This window comes from Amblyomma americanum, chromosome 10 (genome assembly GCF_052857255.1).
Source record: "Amblyomma americanum isolate KBUSLIRL-KWMA chromosome 10, ASM5285725v1, whole genome shotgun sequence".
NCBI classification, from domain to species: domain Eukaryota; kingdom Metazoa; phylum Arthropoda; class Arachnida; order Ixodida; family Ixodidae; genus Amblyomma; species Amblyomma americanum.
In genome coordinates this window covers 79813214-79827088 of record NC_135506.1, presented here as the reverse complement: position 1 = coordinate 79827088, position 13875 = coordinate 79813214, and the positions used below count along the sequence as shown (strand labels likewise).

At 47.6% G+C, this 13875-nt stretch overlaps 1 protein-coding gene across 1 annotated transcript; it reads right to left on the bottom strand.

Moving 5' to 3' along the window:
• Positions 1-11796: 11796 nt before the first annotated feature.
• Positions 11797-13118, bottom strand: LOC144107077 (uncharacterized). Its single transcript, XM_077640061.1, has 2 exons — positions 12891-13118; positions 11797-12807 (listed from the first exon to the last, which is right to left on the bottom strand). Exons 1-2 carry the CDS (start codon positions 13077-13079, stop codon positions 12550-12552), a joined length of 447 nt encoding a protein of 148 aa, XP_077496187.1. The 5' UTR covers positions 13080-13118; the 3' UTR covers positions 11797-12549.
• Between the last annotated feature and the right edge of the window lie 757 nt (positions 13119-13875).

Below are 13875 nucleotides of genomic sequence, written 5' to 3'. Positions count from 1 at the left end.
ACCAGGATGTCATCGAAGTACACGACCACGTGTGGTAGACCGCGCATCAAGTTGTCCATCTCCCTCTGGAAAATCGACGGTGCTGAGGTTACGCCGAAAGGCAGGCGTGTGTATTGGTACAGCCCCCTTGGCGTGTTGACGGTCAGCAGTTTCGAGGACGCCTCGTCCAGCTCCACTTGCAAGTAGGCATCCTTGAGGTCGAGCTTGGAGAACTTCTCACCCCCACTCAGTCTGGCGAATAGATCCTCAACACGCGGTATCGGATAGTTCTCCGGCACAGTCACAGGATTCACCGTGACCTTGAAGTCACCACAGATTCGAATCTGTCCGTTGCGCTTGAGAATAGGCACAATGGGTGCAGCCCATTCTGATGATCTTACCGGTTGCAGCACTCCAGCGCGTTCCATACGGAGCAGCTCCTCGTTAACACGATCGATCATCGCGAACGGTACAGATCGAGGCTTGAAAAACCTTGGCTTGGCATTGTCTTGAATGGTGATCTTGGCAGCCACGCCCTTGAGAGTTCCAAGTTTGCCATCAAAAACAGTGGAGTACGCAGCCAGTACATCCTCAAGCGACGACACAGCATTGAGCTCTCTGGCATTGCATAATTCCAAGCCAAGACCCTTCATCCAACCGCGCCCCATGAGGGACGGGCAATCACCAGAAACAACGTACAACACCTCCTCGCACTGCCAGTTCCCCAGCTGAACAGTCACAGGCAAACTTCCTAGTACAGGAGACAGTTCACCTGAGTAGCTCTTCAACACAACAGTTGAAGGCTTCAGACGTGCCGACGGAAACTTTCGGTGAAATGTGTCCCCAGATACGACGGATACACTTGCTCCCGTGTCAACTTCCATTAGCAGCGAAGTTCCGTTCACCGCGACTTCCACGCGGTATGGCTGAGTAACTCCTGCAGTGCCTTGCAGACTCCACAATTCGTATACCTGAAGCGCATCCGGTCGCTCATTGGCTTCATCACACCTGGCATCGTTCACGACATGCACAGATTTGTTCACAGACGGCGGCGCCGCTTTCCTGGTATTTGCTACATCTTTCGCTCTCCTGGTGTTTGTCGCATTTTTTCTCCCCTTGCACACACGAGAGAGATGGCCCTTAATCCCACAGTTGTGGCAGACACTGTTTAGATGTCGGCACTGCGTCGCCAGATGCCCGCCACCACAGCGAAAGCACAAAATGGCCGTTTCTTCTCGCCTCGGCTTCGTAGAGTCACGTGACACAGCGTTGGTCGGCGCGACAAAGGGCGCGGGCGCCGTTGAAAGCACTTGCGAATCCTTGTTTGCCGCTTCCATCGCGATAACCGTTTTCTTCGCCATGTCAAGCGTCAAGTCCGGCAGCTCCAACAGTCGTCTCTGCATCGATTCATCGTTAATTCCCGCCACTATACGGTCGCGCAGCATTCTCTCACGAAAGGTGCCAAACCCGCATTCATCGGCCAGCTTGTTCAGGGCTGCGAAGTAGTCAGCAGCCGCTTCCCCCGCCTGTCGTGTTCTGGAGTTGAACTTGAATGAGGCAACAACTTCCGACGGCTGTGGCGAGAAATGCCTCCCGAGGACATCAAAAATGGTAGTCAAACTTGCCTCGCACGGCTTCACGGGCGCCAGCAGATTCCGCAGCAAGGTGTATGTGGCCGGGCCACAACACGTGAGCAAGACAGCTCGTTTCTTGTCATCCGGCACATCGTTGGCAATAAAGTACTGAACAGCTCTCTCTCGGTACTCGTCCCAGTTCGTCTGCGTGTCGAACGGCTCTAGCTTGCCGACGCCTGGCATTTCCGAAGTACAGGAACGCTTCAAACAGTTCAACACGTGTTCCTCGTCGCCATTGTGATGTCCGAGCCCCGCGCGTTGCGGGCGAGCGCCAGAGAACGAACAGCCAACACAGAGTCCGGTGAACGACTGGCTTTATTCATGTTCGCGCGCTCCGCGAACTGTGCAGTTAAGCACAGCAATGGGGCGGTGCCGCCATCTGTTGGACTCTTGGCCAAATACGACACCGCCTTGCCCAGTGGAATCGCAGCTCTGTACTTCTCCGCACCAGGGCGATTGATGACTATTCGCAGTACATGGGACTTGTTTGCTGTAGCAGTGGTCTTTGAGTTGCTTGTGGAACGCAGTCGTCTTGACGATTGTAATTTATATGTGGTGTTTGTATAGCTGAGGTCGTTTGATGACAAGCGTTTCGGTGCAGGCGGGCTGGAAACGCTGATTGGTCAAACAAAATGTGACGTCACGTCTAAAACGTCACGTGACGTTATGGCCACGTGACTTTTAATGACGTCGTGTCCGGTTGGGAAGAGACATATTTTCCCTAGGTTTTTCTCGGAATTCCTCACGTTTTTGACAGCGCGCGCGGGTTCAAAAAGCGCACCTGATGCGCCGCGCTTTCACACACTGCATGCGCGTTTCTATATTTTTATTATATATGATATCCTTGAACTGCTGGTGTATTATTTTAGTGCGCTCGAACGGCGCGCTTCGTTGTGCATTTATTATAATCGCCACTGCCTGGCGGACCCGATACAGCTTTTGCAGACCTGAGAGGTTAAACACGTACTATCCATGCAAAGCCACGCAAATGCGCCTACAGGTGACCACGCCCATCTATCAGCGCTCCGTCGAGTGCCTGCATTTACAATCGAGTGCTGTAGGACTATGAACCTGACCTAGAGCATACATATAATTTTTCCTTGTATTCTACATTCTCTACATGCAGGAGACTACACTCATAGCTTTCGTTAGTGCAGAAATTTCGTACAACCGTGTCAAAATTTGGCGGTCCGGTTTTGTTCTACACGACGTTTTGGAGGAGAAAAGCATTGGGTCTTTGAAGGACGACAGTCTATATAAACTCCTATTCACTGTGTCGTCATACCTATCGTAATTAATGACGACATATAAAGGCTTTTGATACAACTCTCGTGATTTAAAACAAAACTGTTCGTTTCACTAACCCGCGAAAAAATATTGCGCGCAATCATTCGCCACAGCCCGTTGCTGCGTAATTTTTGTTTTGTGCGGATTTTCTTTTATAATATGACACCTGCACGCGATAGCTTATATATATAGTTGCGCAGCCGACCACTGCAGGTACCAGTAAACACGTACCCCGTTTAGAATGAATTTAAAAACGCGGTCGGGAGTTGGAATTATTTGTCCGGGACGCTGCGGTCAAAGTTCGCAGTTTTGAAAATTGAAACACGGAAATTTTTGCGCATAGCTAGTCACTCTTGCATAAGTAAATATCTTATTCCTACCCATCATCCCTTTGTCAGAACACATATATTAATAAGAAAAACGACCCATTTGATGCAATTAAGTTCACAGTCCTACAGGGTGGGTTCCACAACAAAGAGAGCAACGGGAGTCGTACTTTATTTACAAATTTGTAACAATTGCTCACGGCATTAATGAAAGTCCGGGTTTATTGACCTCCATCGCCCCTTTCAGAGCCAGTGCTGACCTTAGGAGTGCCGGCGCGTCAAACCTCGGTCGTTTGCCGCCAGCGGCATCTTTTTCAAGCTTCGCTGCCCGTCCGCTTACACAAAGCTCATAATTCATCCCCCACCCCTGTCTTCCCAGTTCGACGTACCACCTTGTCGAGCGGGGTGCAATTGAAGAACCAAGAACCCTTGATTAAATGCTCCTGCCATTCACCTTTACCCCCCCACAGGACACTTTCGCGAACTCGTATGTTTTGCCGCCTTTTTCTTTTGTGTGTGTGTTTCATGCACAGTGCACGTGTGTGTAGTTAAGCTAACTGCGCCGCTGATTCCGCCTTCACTATTCGTACCGAAGACGCTCCTGGAACGTCTCCTGCCCTGTCTGAATTTATTGTTTATTTGTTTGCTCGTTTTGGCCGGCGGCACGGGCAGTACATGCATCTATGATTCTTATCTGCTCCGGGACTCCGCCAAAGTCTGTCATTGTTGCTTTGAGGGCCCGGATGCCCTCCCTCCCCTCGTTATTCCTTTTTTCCCCCGGGCTGGCATCCCGCGCAAGCTCGCTGGGCGGCAGGGGACAAAGCATTTTTCTTTTTCTCTTTATTTCTTTCTCCTTTTTCTAGTATTTTTCTTTTGTGCCCATCAAGGGTTCTTGGTTCTTCAATTGCACCCCGCTCGGCAAGGTGGTGCGTCGAACTGGCAAGACAGGGGTGGGGGATGAATTCAGAGCTTTGTGTAAGCGGGCAGCGAAGTTTGAAAAAGATGCCGCTGGCGACAAACGACCGAGGTTTGTCGCGCCGGAATTCCTAAGGTCAGCATTGGCTCTGCAAGGGGCGATAGAGGTCAATACACCCGGACTTTCATTAATGCCGTGAGGAATTGTTATTAAGTTTGTAAATAAAGTACGACTCGCGTTGCTCGAGATCTCTTTGTTGTGGAACCCACCCTGTAGGACTGTTAACTTAATTGCATCAAATGGGTCGTTTTTCTCATTAATATATGTGTTTTAACAAGGGGAGGTAGGGATAAAATATGCGCGCGGTGGTTATTAAAGCGAATTCGTATAAAGTTAACGGCCTGCCCAATGTACTGCGTACTGCACACACTGCATCCTAGGAGGTATATTACGTTGCAGAAATCCCAATCAGAGTTGTCATTAATTTTCCATTTGAATCCTGAAGCTGTGCTTATTTCACAGCTTGATGTTTGTAATGTGTTTGCAGACCTGGAATCTACTTTTTCCACAAGGTCGACACCCCAAAACCGGCTCTTTATGTGACTGAGTGTATTAGAATGTTTCGAATGTTTTTCGGTCGTCTGTAGACTGCATGAGGGAGAGCAGTGAAAATTTTGGCGAGGCGCTAGCTCGCTTTGTTTGAGAATGTTGAAATGTTTTTTTGAAGATTTTGTTTACGTACGTTAGGCGGCTGGGTTACTGGTGAAGGGAAGTACGAGATTTGCCTGATGGTCTGTTTGCTCGCTGTATCGACGTCACTCCCGTATTTGCTCTCGGTTGGGTTTAGATGTCCTTTGAATGGCATCGTCGGCAATGGCGACGGGTATCGCTGCTTAATGAGGACTTCTTGCATGCGTTTGGAATTTTTTACGAAGTCTTCATCTTGGGAACATATTCCTTTAGATCGATGTGCCTGAGAGTATGGGATGCTTGTTTTAGAGTGACGAGGATGGCAGCTTTGGAAGTGTACGTATTGTTGACGGTCCGTCGGTTTTCTATATACACTGGTGGTGAGTGAGCTTTCGTTTACCAAAATCTCAACATCTAGGAAGTTAATTGTGGTGTGGGCGCACGTGTAAGTGAAAGATATGTTGGGGTGGACGAGGTGTGTCAGTCCAAATTAAAAAGATGTCATCCAAGTAGCGTTTGTATAGGGTGGGCTTAATGGGACAATCTTTCAAAAATTTGGACTTATTACTATGCATGAAGATGTTGACGTAGGTGTGGGCCATCCTTGTACCCATGGCTGTGCCGTTAATTTGTGAATAGTGTTGATTGATGAATTCGAAGTTGTTATATTCGAGTACGATTTTCGACAGTATTTATAAAACACGTGGAGCAGGGGAGCATCAAAGCACACTCCAAGGGAATGTTGAAAATCCGCTGCAGCACGAAGAGGCTCATGACTGAAAAAATGCAGATGCAGGAACCATTGGAAGCAAGCTGTTGTCAATGCACAGTGTTTAGAGTAAATGGTACCACAGGCCCACAAAGCGCAGATTTTGTTTAAAAAATCTGCCGTCTTGTTAGCATCAATGCCGCAGTGTCCAGGTATCCAGTGAAAGCGCATTTCTTTAACATGTAGTGGAATGAAAAATCTTAGAGAATGGCCCAGAAGAGCGTCCTCCGAGCCTTCGAGTGAGTCAGGACAGAAAGGCTGTCAGCAAGTATAATGACATCAGTAACGATGCAAGAGACCTTATCTATAGGGCCAACTGAACCCCTAGAAAATGAACAGCGAATATAGGTGTATAATCAGGGGCCCGAAACGAATAACTGCAATCTAGAGCCAATAGCTGCCTATAGGCGACTTCATGCAAACATTTAAAGCGAAAGCCTTTAATGGCTCTCGTTATCCATCCGTCCGCGAAATCTGTCACACTATGACGTCATCAATGGTTTAATAATTTATATAACCCATATAGTCTTAGCAATTAAGAAGTAATTGGTGATTAGAAATTGCGCATTAGTTTGTAATTACACATTAATTTGTGAAGTAAATTAATAGCTCAAAACGAAACGTTAAAAATAAAAATAAATAACAATTTTAAAGAAACAAAAATAAAAAGGAAAAATTAACTTATGTGACAATGCAGTTTCAGAAGCGAAAAATTAAAAATAATTAAATAAAAATTAAAAGAAGCAGCCACAGTGGGCGCAGAAAGGCTTTCGCCACTCGCACTTTACATCGCCAAAGTGACCACTGAATTTTAAAAAAAAGTGCCTCTTCGTACAAGCGATTAATCGCCTTTTCCCGGTTCGCCCTGCACCTTCGAGCAACAATTTCATCCTATGAAGTTGTCCGACGCAACGCCAGAAACGAGCTGATCACGAACAACAGTGTTCACGGAATTGTCGAAGTCGCAGTTCTACGCAGGTTCGCGTAACTGAGCAATGTAAACCTGCAGCTGACAGGCTCGCCAGGGTTCTGTAAACATATCTTGAACCGCGGTAGCGTTCCGTCGTGGCTGAGGACAGACGGTTGCAAGTGCTGAGCGCGGTTTGAAACGTATCTTCGCCTTTCGTAACTTCACTTATGGCGAATTCCACCGGTGGATCTGAAGTGAGGCGCTCGAATCGCAAAAGAGCGCCCCAAACCGCCTCGGAGCAGATCCGCCACTGGTCGGCGTATCAACCTTGTGAGCTCCGTTGGAACGGAGTTGCTCCAATCGACCAGCGGAATTCGCGTGGTCGGTCCAGGTCGACCAGTTGAACTCGAATTCGTCGTCGCGGAGCAAGAAAAGCTGCTCCAGCACGACCAGTGGAAATCGCCATTAATTTAGGTCCCTGCTCCTTCATTTTGCGCTCGTGGCAGGAGGCGTTAATTGCGGAACGACGCTGACCTTCGACGCCGCGCGACTGCAAAGGCATGGCTTTGCGCCGGGTTGCAGCAAACTCAGGCCAGACGCCTCTAAGTAGGTAGAAAACAGTGCCTTCCACTGGTTCCATGGTACTGGTGACTGGCCCGGTGTTTCTAGGAATGTACGAGGGGGTGTAAGATCCCGTGCAACTCATAGTAACTGTTTACCTCGTCGACACGTTGTTGTATTGTAGATGCAAGATCGAACGACACACCGGAGCGAGCGATGTCATGATGACGCCAAGTTTCCGCCGAACCCCCCCCCCCCTCTCCTTTTCTTGCGTCACGTATACGTGGTGTCAAGAGACATGCATGTGACTGAAACTCTGAAGAAGCGAAACTGAAAGTAAGACAACCGAAACTGAAAATAAGAGAAGAGAAACTGAAACTGCCGCACAGTTCATTGCCTGATGGACACATGCAGTATCACGTATTATTTAACGTCTTCATAAAACCGCTGTTTGTTCTTCTATAGGATTAGCAGCATTAGTATATGTTTGCTATTAATGACACCCAGGTAATGAACATGATTTACCAACTTAAGTAGTGTTGGTTCTGGTGTAACACACGAAAAATTTATAGGCATGCCTTTGTGTATACGCCAGAAATGAAATTGTGAAGCAAGCCTTGAAACTGCCTGCGCATTTCTCATAAAAAAAAAGAAAAAAATTATCTTGTTTTCAAAGCATGCGTGTCATCTATATCAGATGTGACTAATGTTGAGCTATAACTTTAAATGGCTCATGCTGGCTGCCATCAAAAATCACTTTTTTTTATTCAACAAACCTCATAACTCATTTCTGTCACGAAAGCAACGAAATGCTTCACTTATATCTCATTGCTTTGGTGCAGTCATGGTTCATTATGCAATGTAAAATCTGATTCACGAATATTTTTGTTACTTGTTGCACGATACGTTTGTTCCTGAAATTCAGCACATCCACCAGTATTGCGTTCCCACGCGGCTTTCTTTTTTTTAACTGAGTACAGGTGAATAGCCACCGGATTCTTGGCTGATCGCCCAGTGTAGGTATGTGCCATCTTTTGATAGGCTAACAACATCAACAAAATTCGTCTTTCACTTCCAATCATGTGTGCTGCGGTATACTTTTTCTTCGACTTTGTATTGATTCCATCCGTAGTAGGCATGGGAGGCATTGGCCACGCTATCAGCTTCCGCAAGTTAGGTTCACGCAGAATTTGTTAGCTCCGCTTCAAGTTGATCTGATCTCCTTGCAACGAGTTGCTGAAGAAAACGGGTGGACGGGGCAGTGCGGGAAGAAGAGTCGTCGAAGGAAGACATTTGTAATGTTTCTTGAATATAGCCAAAGTTTCTGTTACCGTTATTCAGTTTTTGTCCCCCTGTGATTTATCAGCTATTATTCGAACCCCCAAAGTTTAAAGTTCAAAGTAGTAGCATTACTTTTAAATTCAGAAGAAGCTACTAAACATTACAATTGGGATATATTCGCAGGATCTGGCTTGGAGCTATTCTGTTTGTATCCCTGATTATACTCCTATATTCTTCGTAGAGTTTTTGGTTATTTTGGCTCTTCTCTTAATTCCCAGGCATGTAGCTTGAGTTCTCATTCTTGCAGACTGCCTTTCAGTTCTAGTCTCCAAAATTCCGGAAAATCGTTATTGAATTGGTCGCTTAGGTTTTATGTTCCGTGCACAGTGCGTGAGATCCACTTGGTCTGAGTACCTGCCTATTCGGGTGTTTATTTTAACGAGGTGGCTGATTTATTGGCAAGGTCAGCTCTCAGCGCTCCTGTAATCTTTCCTGTCCTTCACCTCATTATGTTGGAAACTTCACGTTTCCAGCGGTTCCAACATATTTCAGCCAGCTTGAGTGATCCGTTGCTCAATACCGTGGATTTTCACCACTTAAATTACCCATGGAATGTCCAGTGGTGTAAATCAAGGCGTTGCGAGGTGTCAGTGACGCTTCTGCGATGCAAAATCCCTCACTTAAATTTATACTTGCGCCGATGCGGGTTCGCTGCGACAAACCTTTGTGTCTCATGTGGGCAAGTTGAAACAATAGGTCATTTTCTCGTCTCTTGCCGGCGGTTCGCAGTTCAAGGAAAGCAGTATTTGGAGGTCCCTCTTTCGAGGTTAGGCCTCCCTCTATCTCTTCCAGTTCTTCTCTCGTTCGGTGCGAGCGCCAAGGAATTCCCGTTAAGCAGTGTTTGTGGCTAACTTCATGATCGCATAAGTGCGACTGATCGGTCACCTTGTTAGCTGCATACAAAATTCTGTTGCATGTCTAAAATGCTTGATTCTATTCTCGGTAATTCATATTTCTTAAATTTTATTGAATTTTCCAATTCTTATTCTGATTCAGTCTTCTACGCCGCCGCCTCACGTCTTTTTTTTCCCCCGTGCAAATATTTCATTGGCAATCTCCACTGTACCTTGGCAAATCCCCCCGCGTGGGTATGTGCCATATATATTTACTGACGTGAAGAAGAAGAGTGTGGGCTACAAACACTGTCTGTACTTGTGCTCTTCCTTTTATTTGTTGTCTGTTTGCATTGTAAGGCATTAATAGGTAGAAAGGCATGCACGTAATGGGCATACCCTGTACGCATGAATGCGGAAGATGGTCATGGTTGTCCAAGCATTGCCATCAAAGCAACGGGACCTTCAAGAAACAGCTAGGATATGGTTGTGACCCCTCACATGCAGTGATACTCACACAATTTGAAAATGTTGCAAGTTACAGCAGTCCCGTGGTTATATTGCTGCAAAACAATTAAGCCAGCCCATTCATGCGGAAATATTTTTAGAGGCTGCCAAAAAGGAACATGTCAAAAAGTTACACGTCCTGTTTCATTGTGTTTGAAATGAGGCTTAAGATTAAATTAATGTTACAAATACGCGCTGAAGAAATGAAACGATTAAACTCTCATGTGAAGGAAATACAAAAGGGTATATTTACGAAAACTTATTTACAAGCTAAAATAGCATCGCACACACACTCTCACGGGTTCCTTGTCGTCTGTCACTTGACTGAGTCGCCTCCAAGCGCTGCAGGCTACCGCGCACCTGCAGTGCACCGGAAGCGCACACACACACAAACACACACACTCTCACGCGCACACGTGCATGGGTCCACTTGAAAGGAGACGCCGCACGGCTCTCCGGTTCGTACTTCTGGCAGCGGCGGCATTTCCCGCGGCCCTAACGACCACACCAATAAGCTAACGAAGCGGGCGCCCATCGGTCCGTTCGCAGAACGGAGGGTGCCGCCAAGGACGCACTCCCGCACCGAAAGCACACATGCGGGCACAAAAGAACGCTCGCTGCGCAGAACGACACTCGCAGAGAAACACATGTATATGAGAAATGGCCCCTTCTTACAAATGATGGTGGTAAACGAAATGAACAAGCAACTGCTGTGCAATCCATGCACTGTCATGCAGTACTTACACAATCACAGTCCAGTGACTGCAGAGCGGTCTGCAACCAGTAACTTGCAAAAAAACTATACTATGCAGCGAGCTTTTTTGCACGGTATTTGTTACATTTATCGAGCGATCACATGAAATTGGTATGGCTATTTCTACACAGTGCATTTCCTAAAGACTCCTTTCTGCCATACTGTACTTTTTACCCAAAATGCTTCTTACAGAGTCATAAATTGTTACGTACGCGTATAAAGATGTTTGTAGCAGGTGTGTGAGCCTCAACAAAAAAAAAAAACCTTTTATTTTCCTTAATTCTTCAGTATTCCTGATTATGACGACATATGGGCATTTATATGTTAGTACAATTTTTTTCACGCATCACAATTAACTGATGCACCGATGTGTTTGGTACACATTCATCTTCAGACATTTCATGTCTGTTTGGTCAAAAAAATACGAAATAATAGTTGACTGCATTAGTTTTGACTACCATCACACAGCATGCTCTTGAAATTCCTCTAGCTGTTGTACAGAAGTCTGTAATTGGCTTCATTGCATAGCTTCATACTTGAACCATTTAAACTCTGCAAACTGTTCTTTTTACCGCACATGGCGACATGGCATGCGAAGCCGCGTGGGAATGGGCGAGGTGGATTCGGAGGTACAGCTGCAACTTCGCTGGAATCCAAAGACAGCTAGGCACTTGTCACGGTTAATTTCGGAAAGGCGGCTATGCCCCAGTAAAGTTGCGTAAGGTCTTTCCTTGCAGACCTTACTAAGTTCCTTCACTTCGCACCAGAAATGCTCACCGCCCGATTTTCACGGCAATGAATAAGCTTGCAAGGAATGTTATCGGCGGTCGCACGTGCATGACAATCCTTTCGACATGCGTGACGATGCCCACCGAAGGCATTTCAGGCTGTCGAAGGGACTTGTACGCTGGCTAAGCGAAGAGCGCGGAACATGCGTCACTGACAGCCCCCTTCCTTTCGCCGTCTTGTCCATCGTGCGTCGCGCCGAGCCCGACAAAGAAAAGGCCGTCACCCCCCCCCCCCCCCTTCTGAATCGAGGGGCAGGGGGGGGGCGGAAATTCCGTAAATAGTTTCCCAGAGGCATCCTTTTTTTTCATGGGGTCAAGGAAGGTGGCCCAAACAGTGCGAGGCAACGTTCTCTGTTCATTCTAGAGAAGCAAGCTTACACTGCAAAATTAAACCTTGTCTTTCTCTTCCAAATGCAATTAACTAGGAGTCCTGTCCAAAACCATTTCAGGTTGTTATGTGGGCACCCCCAAACTTTTTTATTTCCGTGTAACTCCAGCACTTCTTCACCTTTGTCATTGTAGCCGCTATTGTTCAAGTACCATGCAACATCTTGTTATTAAAGGACCTTTTTAATTGGAAATGAGAGCATGTGCACAGGGTGGAAAGCGCGTGATCTGCCAGGAAACACTAAAGCGGCCCCGAGAAGGGATCTTTATTAAGGATGCCAGCCATCTTGGGCCTCTCCACTCGGCAACGACGACAAAGCGTGTGCGCTCCCTATGGTTAGGCCCCAGCTGTGGAAGCCATCCTCGGACACGACCATGACCTTCGACATCTGATGTTTTTATTTAAAAACACAGGGACCAAAGTCGTGCTGTATGCAGTGCAATCGCCATGTGGTTCCATAATCATCCATTTAGCCCGGCTCTGTGGACGGATTCAGGAAACGACTGAAAAGAACAAAAGTAACGAGCAAACAAAGGTGCGCTGCATAAAAGTTAGAACGTAAAGAGACGAAGGCACGCTGCGCTAATGCTGTAGCGAGGTCTAACATGTAAAATTTCGCGGCTGGCGTCGATTTCTACAAAGCGCGAGTAGTGCCTACGGAAATAAACAAAGGCGCACTGGAGATGGGTAAGTCTGTATACAAGCACGAGTTTTTGTCTCTACCAGCGATTTACTAGCTCACACCGCGCGATTTTGATGTCTGGCGTCGATTTCGACAGAGAGGGAATACGGGCACGAAACGGGACGCTCGCGATCTGCCAGGAAACAATGAGGTGGCCCTAAAAAGGGCCGTTTGCAGGAGCACTTCAACCGCGACCTGCAGCGGCGTGGCGGCGCGGTGAGCAGTAGGCCCAGCAGTGGTCCGTCTTGTGCCCTTTGGCTCCGCACCGACGACACCGGTGCACGACGTACACCTCTCCTGGTCTTGCCCTTGAAGCAGACGCTATCCCTGGTCCGTAGATCTTGACGTGGGCCGCGACGATAATCTTTGACATCTGGTCGATGCCCCGGTCTGCGGCAAACAAGGACAGCATCGGCTCGCCAGAAGCATCCAGGAAACGATGCTGCAAAAAAAGTTACGTTACAAGCGCCGCAATTTGGCGAGTTCTGCACGAGAAAACTTGCGAAAACGTTGTTCAACCCTTACCTCGTGATTGAGAACGTGCACGCCAGACAAGCGCTTCATCGTGGCTGTCAGACGGCGGTTCAGATGGCGACGCCGGCGGTCCTCAAACCGCACCTTATGTGGGTCGTCGTAATGGAGTTGCAAAATTTTGAACACCAGCACGACGTGCTCCTGCAGCAGGAAAACGAGGTCCTGGAATGCGCAAGGCATGTAGGTAAGCGGTACAGCACTTCATGAAGCGAAATTTGAGATAAAATGCGTACCTTTATGTCGCTGGCGATTTCTCGCGGGTCAGCGTCTTTTGGGGGTCGTCGCAATGTCGTGGAAGCAAGAACTGTACAGAAATTTCAGCTGGCTGCGCCGACGAGCGCACCACGCAAAAAAAAAAGCCATACCTGGACAGCTTCCGAAACGCGCGCGCCGCCGCCTACGCTCACGAAGAGAATGCCCGCAGACCACGCACGCCCGGCGGCCGGCCAGCCGGCCCTAGCGATTCCCTAGGCACTCTAGGGACAGGCCGAGAGAGGCGCGGCGAACCCACGTCCGGTTGAGAACGAGGGAGAAGCAGAAAAACGTCACGGAGAAGCGCATCCCATCGACCAATCAGCGTTTCCAGCCCACCTGCACCGAAACGCTTCTGTTTGATGAGCCAGGTGATTTTTTCCAGTGTTGCCGATGCCAGTGTATTGTACTGGTATCAGATATTTCGTTGCTTTTCGATGTCTTGGCAGCAAGAACGCCTGCAATCATAGAGGTGGCGACTATTTTCTAAAGTATCTTTTTTGGCAGTCGGGTCCCTCATTGGTGGTTGTCGAGATTGCTGTGCTCTAGGGTTGTCACACTCGTTCCAGTGCTTATTTTTAATTTGTGGAATGTCGTGGATCTGAGTATCAAGAATATTCTGCTCCTCTTCCAGCTTGTGGTTGACACAGAGGCAGATGTTTGCTGCCACCAGAGTCTCAAATACAAGGGTCTCGCTAATATTATCCTCTTTCCTAGTAGTCGC

Coding starts and splice junctions, on each gene's coding strand:
- LOC144107077 (XM_077640061.1), bottom strand. CDS start 13,079: ATGCCTTGCGCATTCCAGGACCTCGTTTTCCTGCTGCAGGAGCACGTC. Junction 12,808..12,890: donor TGCACGTTCTCAATCACGAG/GTAAGGGTTGAA, acceptor CTTTTTTTGCAG/CATCGTTTCCTGGATGCTTC.